The sequence below is a fragment of the Lissotriton vulgaris genome, chromosome 2_1, assembly GCF_964263255.1.
Source record: "Lissotriton vulgaris chromosome 2_1, aLisVul1.2, whole genome shotgun sequence".
In the NCBI taxonomy this organism is placed as follows: Eukaryota; Metazoa; Chordata; class Amphibia; order Caudata; family Salamandridae; genus Lissotriton; species Lissotriton vulgaris.
The window spans coordinates 1,734,664,591-1,734,677,101 of record NC_141687.1 but is presented as its reverse complement, the minus strand read 5'-3'; the positions used below and the strand labels follow the sequence as shown (position 1 = coordinate 1,734,677,101).

The following is a 12,511-nucleotide window of genomic DNA, read 5'->3' as shown; positions in this document are numbered from 1 at the left end:
TCCTGGGGGTTATCGCTTGTATGATTTGCCCATCCCTTACTTCCTCATTTGCTGTTGGAAATTGGGTTTGAGGTGCAGATACTGTCTTGTCGGGGCCTTTAGATAAGGCACTTGGGGCCGGTGTATCCTGTGAAGAGGAGGGGAGGATCAATTTTGGGGTTGTTTTTTTCGCAAAAAGTGGAAAATCCTTCACTTCCTTTCCTCTGGTTCCACTCTGGTTCCACTCTTTCCACCCCCCTCTTCTGTCTGGGCCGCTGGTATAGCCGGAGTTGGAGAAGAATTTGGGGGTTGAGGATGAACTACCACCTCTAACTGAAGAGAAGGAACTACAGTATTAAGGTCAACCATGTTGCCTTCTTTGATTACTGCTTGACACTGTTCTTCATGCTGTTGGGGGGTGGAGGAGAGAGGCTGTTCATCATCTGAAGACTCTGGTGTTGTATCTTCAGGCACAGGGCTTTCCTCCCTGTTGCCATCCTCTTTTTTATCCTTAGCAGCCTTGCGTGCCGCCTTTCTAGCCAGAGCAAGGCGAGTTTTAGCCTTCTGTCGGGCGGCCGCTTCCACTTTACTGAGTTTGACTGCATCCTCACACTCTTTCTGCGGTTTGCCCATTCTTAAAAGTGCAACCTCTCCTTTATATATATATATATTTTTTTGCAAAGAACTTATGAAGCTTTTGAGACTTTAACTGTACAATTGCGTGACCATCAAGAGGTTTTATTTGATTTTTTTTTTCCCACACAATTACAGCTTGGCAGTCTTTATAAGGCCCTGGAGTTGAGAAACACCGCTGATACTTTTCACCTTATTTTTCAACGAAATTTGTGGCTCAAACTCATTGGGTAGACACTGACTTATTTGGCATGAAACTACTTCTGATAAAAGTGACCTGGTAACAGTCACGTTGTGAAGCTGAAGCAACAGGGCCTATCATAGCCCTGATCTGGTCTGTGTCTACTTTTCTCTTTCTTCGGCATCCTGGGTCTGAGGCAGACACCAGGAAAGGCAAATTATTTGTTTTTGCATTGGCTACCTCTGAGTCAATAACAGACGCTGCAAATGCCAGCCACCTTGCTATGTTCATTGTCTTGATATTAGAAGACTACCGAAGAGCATCTCAATGTTTCATGTGAATGGATTCAAAGGAATCTTCAGCCAACAGGCAGATTATTATCACCACATTATGTCAATGGAAATCGTCTCTGAACCCAATTCATTATAAGTGATGCAAATGAGGCAGATGAGGATCTTGAGGGGCAAGATCACCAGCCAACCTGAACCCTCACCTTATGCCCTAATAATACTATGCATTGGATTAAAGGGCCTTTTTAGTGATTCTTTTTCTTACTTGTTATGCCTTATAGCCTGGAGTTCCATTCACCCCTGAAGACAACAACTGCACAGTTTACCAATGCACCGTATCCAATGACCAGTTCATGCTCAACTCCACTACAACAACATGCACAGTATTTTCCTCAAGCGACTGCGCTGCCGTAAGTGCCTTTTCATGTTCTTCAAATTCTTTTGGGTTTGACTTGGTTGCGCAATGAGAGTATGAGATGATCACGTTGTTGTGTGATGAATTTCACGACACCACGGTTGATTCTCCTCTTTATTTCTAATCTGTAGGGACACTTGTACAAGAAGGAAATCGGCCAGTGCTGTGGCACGTGTGTCCAGGTGGAATGTACAATGAAAGTCAACAACTCCACTAAATTTCTCCAGGTACCTAAATCTCAAAATTTCCTAGTTCCGTTTCTAATCCCCCAGGACATCCCCCACTGATTGGCAGTACATAATATGGTAATCTCAAGCAGGCTCTATTGCCTGCCGAAAAGGTAAAATTACAATCACACAAACCCATCATCAATGCACTTATCACTGCATGAGCCAGAAGGAGTGAAGTGGATTGACAAACATGATGTCCAGTTTTCTGTAAGCTAAAATTGAGTTACTGTCTCAAAATGACATATCGGGGGGATTTAATGACTCAAGCAGTGGCAATCGGGTTAGTACATACTTTAATTTCAGATAACCACACAGGGTTATGATAGGTAGTGGTGACCAACTACCTGTCAAGAAGAAATGCAACTGTTGACGACTCAAATTTGAATGTCAGGATGCCATATGGCTAGTTTGGCAAATGCACACTGCTCAAAGTCAGTACAATAAATGTTGTACTTATGAGTCTCTTTATGACATAGACAACTTCATCTGTAGCCCAGTTTTTTTACACACTGACATCATATGACCAGTCATGCCTGCCCTTCCTTGAGCCACTGTGACCTCGATGTTTACAAGTTTGGCTGGTCAAATATCAGAGAGCCTCTAAACAGTAGATGTTGAAGTGTTTTCTTTTATTTTTAATTGAAAGCTTCTGGTTCGCATTTTCTGTACCACTGCTTTGAACACACCTGGGATAGTGAACCGTTAAAGGAAGGATAGTTAAAATTAGAGAGTTTCGAGTCAGTGGTAGAAAAAAAAACTGCTTCTTTGGTTCAAACGTATCCTAGAGTGACCTGGAAATACTGGATGGTTTTCTGTGTAAAGAAAATTAATTCAACATGTTTCTTTCTTTGTCTCAGCCTGGCGACAAATGGTACCCTCCTGGGGATGTCTGCGTTTATTATGAATGCATGATAGTAGATGGTCAGTTCGTCCCGGTCACCACAAAGAGAGCGTGCACACCCAGTTCTCAAGCAGACTGCTCAGAGGTAGGTTCTTTATACTCCTGGTCACTGTTTCTGAAAGCACATGTGCATTGCTGGAAGAAATTGTAGAAATAACTTTCCTAGTTCCAATAGCTGGGCAAGAAGACTCATAGGAAGTAACTCTTGTTTGTACTTTACAGGGCTACCAGTACGTGAAGGATGATGCTGAATGCTGTGGCACCTGCGTCCAGGTGGCATGTACAATGACGATGAAGGACAACACGACAAAAGTCATCCAGGTATCTCTAAACCTTACTGTTTCAACTATCACTGCTTGACACCACAAGCGTGCATTACAGGACCTCTGGAGACAGGAAATGGGAGCATCCCATGAAATGGGTTTCTATATGTCAGACTGTCTCATTAGTATACCAATCTGTAATGGCATTGCTACTATCGCTCATATTAGCTGAAAGGTAAATCTTTAGGCCCTACAGTATAACACAAGCACCAAAGAAGAACTAATCATATTACAATTGTCGTATACAATGTAACGTCTGGATCAATCAATTAAAAAATAAAGGTGTACTTGTACACACCTCATATAGGAACTAGAGTTCTGAGAAACTCGCATCACAACTCAACCAGGCAACCACACTGCTTAATCACTAAAGCTGCTGCCTGATCAGTTCTTTCTGTCCTGGGTTCTTTATGAGAACTCTGTAATCTACAAATCCTTATTGATGGATAAAGGAAAGAAAATGAGATAAAACAGTTCTAGCTAGCCAGCTCGGTTTTCATTTCTCTTCAACTTTTAGAAGTTCTTTTTCCATCAGCTTGGGGTCACACTGAGCTTTCCCTGGTGCATGTCCAACTCTTCATATTTTCAGCTTTTATAGTTTATTCAAGGCAGTGCTTGTTTGCGTGTTGCCCTCTAGCATGTACAGCTGTATTACTATGTGTAATATCACAGGGTCAAGCGATTGTTCTACTGTGTTGTGTTTAGTTGTAGTTCCCAACACGCATGTTGATCTTGCTGTACCAGAGAAGGCATTTAAACGCTTTAATTTTTAAGAAGGTAATTTTTGTATACTGAAGGAGAAGAAAATATATATGCTAACAACTTACTGTACTTTTGGGTGGTGGAAAGAAATGGTTTGGAGAATTGTAGACTTCAGTTTAAAGATGTATTTTTGTAATTCTACTTTCAGCCTGGAGAATCCTGGACCCCAGAAGATAATAAATGTGCCTCCTATGAATGCATAGACAACAACCCACGCTACGACCTGATCACAAAGATGCATACATGCCCAGCCTTTAATGAAACCAAATGTGTCCCCGTAGGTTCTTCAAAATAAAAATTATTATTTTTAATGCATGAACTATCGTCCTCGGGACGGAATTTTATTTTTTGTGCCATTATTATACATTAAATTATTGTCAAAAGTCATTCCCAATGTCTCGTATTTTCCTCTTTTACCACGTGTAGTTAAAGTTCAAAGTCAAATTTACATATACCAGCCAGTCGCAGGGTATTAACTAAACCCTATATTATATAACACTAAGCATAGTAAGAAATATGAACATTGGGAACATTGGCCATTTTAATATGCTGTTCCTACACTGAAATGAATAAATGCCCTTTGTTTAACATTCAGCTTCTGATGATTTTCCATTGAAGTCATATCTTGCCCCAGTTTAAGGACAACCTAATTCACTCGTGTTCATTTCTGCATTGTAGGGATCTATCAGAACGACGCATGATGGCTGTTGCAAGATTTGTAATGGTAAGCTCATATAATGCTTGAAAGTAGACTGTGGATACTTGCCATATTTTCTTTTTTAATACAAATATCTAAACTTCTTTCTGTTTTTAGAAGTTCAACCCAGCTGCAAACTCCAAAAGACTTCAACCACTTTCAGAATGAGTACCTGCGAGTCAACTGGACCAGTAGAGCTGTCCTATTGCGAAGGAACCTGCAACACGTCCTCCATGTACGTAGATTACGGTTGAATTAGAATTTGCGTGTCAGCTTTACTAGAGCTACATCTTTGAATGATGGTGATATCTACTGCATTGCTGTTATGCTAGACTATCAGATAAGGCAGTCGCATAAATAATGGCTGCTGGAATCCTTCAATAATTGGAGCCACTTTTTGGTCACCAGGATAGATTAAAGGTGGCAAAATATTAATAAATAGTTGAACAATCCAAATAAATTTTAAGATTGAAAGTTGCAAACAAATCTATAAAAAAATGAATTGATTAATATTTAAGTTAACATCATAAGTAATATCGACTAAAAAAATGTGCGAGTCTTTAGTAATATGTAGAATAAAATATATCCTGTTCAAAGTTATATTTAATTAGTTTTATTGACAAATATCTGATGTTTTACACTGATGTCTTGATTTACCAGAGTCATTTTTTAGCAATTGATAAAGTGTTGGGGTGGTAGCGGGCTCTCTTTGGGTTATTTGTGGGGCAAATAAATAATGAGTAGGCTGCTGCTCTACCCAGCACACACAATCAATGAGCTTCTAATTTGTGTTGATTAAAATACAAGTTTATAGTTTACATGTAACCCGGGCAACCTAGTTAAAAACTATGACAATTTGTAAGACAATAGTTTTACATATTGCACTTTATTGATGGGATGTATAGGTGTTATGTCATTCAAAAACAGACTTTTTGAAAGGCAGGGGGTTCGGGAAGCTTTACATCCACGTGACCATGAATCCTAATGCCTCGGTAATGTGGGGGTATGGGGTATCTGGGGAAGGGGGGGGAAGAGCTTGGGGTAGGGGGGGTTTGGAAGGTGTGGGTAGTTTGGGGGGGAATAAAAGGGGTAAAAACCACGGTGGATGCAAGAGATAACATAAAATATATCTGTAAACTAATCATAAGCTGCTCAAGACATTTGGAAAGAATATGTAACATATGTATATTAAATATGATTATTATAATTTACTATGATGTCACGCAGTATTAAAATTTGCTCCTTAAATGTGGTAGGTCTCAATAATCTAAATAAGAGGAAGAGGGTCGCATCAGAAATTCGTTATATACAACTGGATATTTTATGCCTCCAGGAGACACACTTATCCTGGAGCAACAGGTATTTAGTAGCAGACTTAGGATATTCATTAATCTCTGCCTCACAACAAACAACCATGACTCGGGGTGTAATGATATTGTCTAAACCACAATTCTGCACTGCAGTTCGCAGCTTAACTGACAAATGGGGAAGGTGGGCTATTGCAGAATTAAAGATTGGCTGCTCTCATATTACCTTATGCTCAATATTAGCACCCTTGATTGTATGTGGTGATATGAATATTAATTTGAATACACTGGCGTTAATAGGGGGGCCTGAAAATTACAAAGGACGTAAACCCCGGGTGTTTAAAGCTCTTCATAATCTTTTAACAGATCATGGTTTAGTTGATACCTGAAGTAATTTTTATCCAGCATCCCTGGGGTATACATACTACTCTTTCCCACACAAGAAAATGGCCCAATAAGATAATTATTTTGTTCCTCTGTCATTACTAACGGGGGTAAATGTACAATTATTTCCAAGAATATCGTCCGATCATGCTCCAATCTTAATAGAAATACCTGATTTAAAGATTAATTATATGCGGAGAGGTTTCACCTTTGATAGAAAACTATGCTTAGACAATCAATTCAAAACATACATGTCAAATTGGATAACGGAATTTTTTATTTTAATTTGCATTCTGCTAGTATTGATATTGTTTGGGAGTCTTCAAAGCTTGTTTCAAAGGTGAAGTCTTGAGTTACGGGAATTATCATCAGAAAAAGCTAAGGGCAGAATTGCGAGATCTATATGCTGCATTAAGAACTGCAGAAGAGAATTTAGTCAAAGAAATTCAAAAAACCAATAACCAAGTGAATATTGTAGGATTTGAGGATATAGTGGTCCGTTATCGTGCTAAAGTATCGGAGGTTTGGAGCAATGAGATCGCCAAAAAGTATTTAGTACATAAAAGACAATCTCATGAGTATGAGGAGGCAATTGGGAGAGCTCTTGCTTTAAGATTAAGGATGCAGGAAACTTCAAGACTTATTATCAACTTAAAAGATCAGAATGGAAATTTACATCATGAACCAGAGAAAATACTAGATATTTTTCACCAATTCTACACAGAGTTATACACGCAGCAGCAGAAAGTTTGGGGAGCAGACTTATCACTAGACATAGGGAGTAGTAAGCAATTAAACGAAAGTAATAAGGAATGGTTGGATAGCCCCTTGACCAAGGAAGAATTAGAACTTGCCATAAAAAGCTTCGCGAATGGGAAGGCTGCAGGTCCCGATTTTATTCAAGGAGAAGTCTATAAACTCTTTTTTGGTCCATTAAAATATATAATGCTGGAAACTTTCAGAGCAGCGCAACTAGGTAATGCACCGAAATCATGGGATGATGCCACCATTGTTGGTTTTATTAAAAAGGGCAAGCCCCCAGAGTTGCCTGGTTCGTAGCACACGATTTCTCTGCTCAATTGTGATAGTAAACTATACTCTAAACTTTTAGCCAATCGTATTTCTAAAATTATCACTACGTTAGTATTATTAAATCAACATGGATTTATTCCTAATAGAGGACCTGTCACACACATAAACAAAGTTATCACTTTATTTGATATTGCTCAAGCAGAAAAACGGGAATTAGGACTGATTTTACTAGACGCTGAGAAAGCGGTTGATCGAGTAGAGTGGCATTATTTATGGGAGGTTATGCATAGAGCAGGGTTTGGAGAAATTTTTCTAAGAGCAATTCAGGTGCTATACTCTGCCCCAAATGCAAGAATAGCTGCTATGGGTATGAAATCGGAAATGATTAAAATCTCAAGAGGGACTAGGCAGGGATGCCCCTGTTCCCCGCTGCTCTTTGCTCTATTTATAAATCCTTTTTTAGATAGATTATCTAACAGTCCGCACATTAAACCATTTAACGTGCAAAATATCTCGCATTCAGTATTCGCATACGCGGATGATATTGCGGTGGCGACAGTGAATCCGGTTGAGGCTTTAGTAGAGATTGAGCGGCTGGCCTATAAATTTGGAATAGACTCAGGATACAAATTAAACTCCTCAAAAACTCAAGTTTTATGCACGGATAACATACTAATCACGAACCCCAGAGTTGTCTCGGAAGTAATGTATTTGGGAATTAAAATAAAGACATCTATGAAAGATATAGTAGATGTCAATTGGCTGACCACACTACAACATATAAAACAATCCTTAGACAGATGGGGACGTCTTCAGTTAACAATAATCGGAAGAGGCAATATCATCAAGATGAGTATTCTATCAAAAGCATTATATTTACTTAGAGCCATTCCCCTTGAGATTCCCTTAAAGTACCTGCAACAACTACAACCTTTATGTATAAGATTTCTTTGGGCTCCGGGGAAATCGCGTTGGGCGACGAGATTGATGACACTTCCTGTTGAAAGAGGAGGGTGGGCTATTCCCGATTTTTTGTTGTATTTTTATGTATGCTTTTTGCAAAGAATGCAATTGCCATTAACGGGGGAGCAGATAGAGGAAGTAGCTGAAGCACCTTCTATATTCTATTTACTTTTAGGGAATCAAGCTAGGAGGTGTTTATTCCGAGAACTCGAAGGCAATTATTATAAAGAAAACTCGATTTAAAGTTCTGGAATCAGCATTTAAAGTCTGGAGGAAGGTATCCAGAATGATAAATCTAGGGAAATGTACATACTATACACCCTTTAACGCTGATAAAATATTACCTTCTATATTTTGGGATCGGGTAGCCAGAGATTGGTAGCACAGGGGCATAACGCAAATTGGGGATTTGTTTGAACCAAAAGGGCTTATAATAACATATGAAAATCTGGTACTGAAATATCAATTGACTAATACTTAATTTTTTAAATACTTTCAGGTTCGAGTTTTTTTGACTCGAAAACATATTCAACCAGTCTCTAATCCCCTAGTGGAGGTGATCCAGTCTCGGAAAAAAATTGGTGCCCTGTATAAAATATTGATGGATTATAGACCAGATGATTTGCAGAAACATAATATATATTGGCAGACTCAGCTGGGGGAACCTGATTTGTCGATAGAGGATGTTATTTTGATGTCTAAAGAAGCTTTTCTATCTACTAATTTAAAGGCTCAATTTTTTAAAACCTTATTTAGGTTATACTATACCCCAGATCGTATGATTAAATGAGGTACTCAATTTTTGATGCGGGAGTGATAGCGCTGATAGCTTGCATATATTTTTTCGCTGTATCAATTTGCATCAATTTCTGATCAGTATAAACAAAATTCTCACTGTGATAACTCATACTACCGTTAAGATTTCCCTAGCACTTATGTTATTAGGTATAGGGCAAATTGTGGACAATGGAACATCTTTATATAAATACAGGCATTTGTTATTTGTAGCAATGACTGCAGCGCGTTTATGTATAGCATCAGATTGGTTACTATCGGAACCTCCAGCATTCGAATTTTGGCGAGCAAAATGATATACTTTGTATGAATTAGAATGGAGTCTTTATGCTATTAAAGGGGTAAAAAAACGCAGACTTGGCATGTTGATTTGGGGCGCAGTCAATGAACACTTAGAGATGTGATATACCTAAGAGTTGTATGCATTAATTGTGTTAATTTTTGACTATATGATTTGTTATTTGGTTCCATTTGTCTGTTTTCTTTTGTTATCAACTTGCTCCAACTGTAAAATAAAAAAATATTAAAAACAAAACAAAAACAGACTTTTAAAACATTCAAGCCTTACAAACAGAACTTAACATAATTGAACTCGAATGAGATAGGCCGATCTTAGTTCATGTTTTGTAAGATATTGCATGGTATCTTGTGCAAGATTTCAAATCTTTACAATACTAGCCCAAGGTTTCTGCCTCAGAGAGAAGGTTGCCCGAATTCCAAACACAATGCATCGCCTAGTCTACTGCCACATCCTTTGTCCATACTTTTGCAACTAATTTCTCAATGGAATTACTCATCAACGGTAGTCGGCTGCACTCCCAGTTGCCACGGTGACACACTCAAAATCTCCTCTTCATGATGGGATTGAATCTGTACGCTAACGCAGAATGTTCTTATCCACCATTCCCATTTAACAACATGTGATCCTTTTGAATATGTATCTTAGGTATTCTGCTGAAGCAAGCACAATGGAGCACAAGTGCAGCTGTTGCCAGGAGGTCCAGACCAGCACAAGGCAGGTGGTCCTCACCTGTCTGGATGGAACCAGCAAGACTCAGTCATACCTGTATGTGGACGAGTGTGGATGCACAGGCACCAAATGCGGACAGACCTCCTAGACCAGCGACTAGCAGCAGCAGCAGCAGCAGCAAGAGGACCAGAACCCTTTGCAGCTACAGCAGCAGGATGAACAACTATTTCAGAAATAATTCCAAAGCATATCTAAGAACACAAAAGACATATACTAATATGCATCTGAAATCCTGGCCATACTGACCGAACCTTTTTGTATGTGTGTGCCTATAGCTTTCTCCCTTTTTCATGAACATGTTTAGTGTCATACTTTGTCTCCTGCCGAACAAGGACTTATATTTGAATGCAGAAGAGAACATAATAGGCCAGTGAACACAAAGCTGCTATTAAATACTCTATATGTGTTAAAGCTGGTGTCATCACAATATGGAGATTTGGTCTAACTGTTTACACAAAAAAAGACAATATTGGCAGAAAGGGATAACATGACGGATTTTCTATATATAAAATAAACGAGGCTGTCATGGATGTCTTACCTAGGGATTCAAATGATTTTATATAAAATATATAGAGAGATAGATATATATTTTGGTACAGGACACCACACTTTGCTATTTATTTATTTCGGGAGAAATCAGACTTGTGGGTGACTTGCGATTTCATGTCCATCTGTGTGCCATAGGTATTTAATTGTGGTAAAGATGCACATATTCTTCCCTGCTTTTTTCCTCTGGTCCAGAAAAGTCAATGTGATTAATAAAACTAAACTTTAAGCATTTTGCAACTGTTTCGCTCTTCCGAGTTTTTTTTAATGTAAATGCTTTTATTACATTATCTCCTAAGTATCACATTGTTTATACATATTCCTCCCCCGTACAATCTTTACTTATTGTCACTTGGGGCAGATATGTAACTAAATGAATCACTATGGAGCTCATTACAATGTCGGGAGAACTTACATCATACAGACACCGTAGCAGTCTGGAACGGCCCTACCTTAGATCGGTGGTTCCAACCTCAGTATTGCGGTCGAAAACATCAATTTTACTGTGTCAGCTTGTGCGACGGGTGGAAAAAGCCTGTAGCACAAGATGCCATAGTGAGATGGAAGTTTGGAAGCATCCCTGCTCTGTGTGGCAGGCACCCCTTGGTGTTTAAGGGGCACCATAGGGGAGAGGGGGAAATGCTAGGGGCCCCAAAGTCACTTTCTGACTGCCTTTCCATGTCGGAAAGGAAGCCATGGAAAGGCAGTTGGAAACCAACACAGTAATCCGGCTGGAGGAGCCAAAGCTGGCTCTGCCTCCATTCATGAGATTACAATTATGCTCCTCTTCCGACAGGCTCTGTGAGTTCGTCAGAAGAGGAGCGGAATCCCCCCACGGATTTCCCTCCGACCACTGTCATTGTAATACAGGGGTCAGAGGGAAACCCTCAATGTTAGATAGAAGGCCTCCAATAAACAGTCGGAGGCTTTCCTCCCTGACATCGAAATCAGGCCCTATGTGCAAGACCCAAAGAAGTGTACATTCCAAACTGAATTCATGCGTACTATTCAAGTAAGGATGGGAGGCTGAAAAATATTTTAAGCCCCAGTTATTCAATGTTCTACAGTGCTGTCACCCTCAGAAGTGAGCGACAAACTTCAAAAGTTTTTTAAAAACATTTTTTATTAATCTGTTTTTTTCATGTAAAAAAAGCAGAGTGTAACAAATTGGGTTACTGGTTGAGTGGAGTGAAATCATACTAAAAAAGGAACCTAAATCCGTGTCAGGGTGACATTACAAGCAAACCCCAAATTAACCTGCGTTCAACCCTCTGTTAGTTTGACACAGAGCAGTCAGGTTTAACTCAGAATCAATATGTGAAGACCTTATGCAGCACTTCATACAATAATAAAGTGAAAAGACAGGACAAGAGAAATACCACAAGAATTCAGAAATGTAGAAATAATTCTAATAAATAAATTGAGACCAAAATGACACAAATGCAGCCAAAAGAAGCAGAGACATGCAACTTTAAACATTTAAGTGAATATAGCAACAAAAATCCAGAAGCACTAACTGTGGATATCTGGTCGCAATAGACCAGGGCAAAGTCAAAATTTTAGACTGACTGCGATGCATCACAGGCTGGCTACAGGGATCCAGTTAGGTCCGTTAAACAAGAGTACCTTAAATCCTGGTGTGAAGAGTTTTGGAGTCCCGCATCGGGGATGTGTCACACAGGCAAGGCAATTCTAGATCCGTGTCAGAGATGCATCGTGCAGCACCGGTTCAGAGGGGCTGTGAGGCTACGATGTGAGTTCCTATGTCATTGTCGAGGATGCTGTTAACGAGGAGTGCTTTTAATGCAAAGTCGCTTTTGGAGGATACGTTGCACTCCGGCTAGTTCTGAAAAAGCTGCAGGACTTTTGATGCGAAGTCATGTGTCATCATCAAGGAGAATTTTGCAATTGGACGGCCTGAGTCGAGGATGATCATGGGATGACAGGTCCGATAAGGCTGAAGGCTGCAATGCGAAGTCCTTGTGCTGGCAAAGTCCACATAGCAGAGGCAAAATGTCTGTTCTGCTCAGGATTGCACTGTGC

The 12,511-nt window shown here is 39.6% G+C and overlaps 1 protein-coding gene across 1 annotated transcript in view; it reads left to right on the top strand.

The window, feature by feature from the left end:
• LOC147733207 (mucin-5AC-like) overlaps positions 1-10,705 on the top strand; it is a 179,705-nt gene extending 169,000 nt beyond the window's left edge. Inside the window, exons 44-51 of the mRNA XM_086956039.1 lie at positions 1,365-1,493; positions 1,630-1,725; positions 2,586-2,714; positions 2,852-2,950; positions 3,863-3,991; positions 4,393-4,438; positions 4,529-4,646; positions 9,839-10,705. Of these exons, the coding sequence (XP_086812165.1) occupies positions 1,365-1,493; positions 1,630-1,725; positions 2,586-2,714; positions 2,852-2,950; positions 3,863-3,991; positions 4,393-4,438; positions 4,529-4,646; positions 9,839-10,010 (918 nt within the window). The 3' untranslated portion in view covers positions 10,011-10,705. The remainder of the gene's footprint in view (positions 1-1,364; positions 1,494-1,629; positions 1,726-2,585; positions 2,715-2,851; positions 2,951-3,862; positions 3,992-4,392; positions 4,439-4,528; positions 4,647-9,838) is intronic.
• Positions 10,706-12,511: the final 1,806 nt, after the last annotated feature.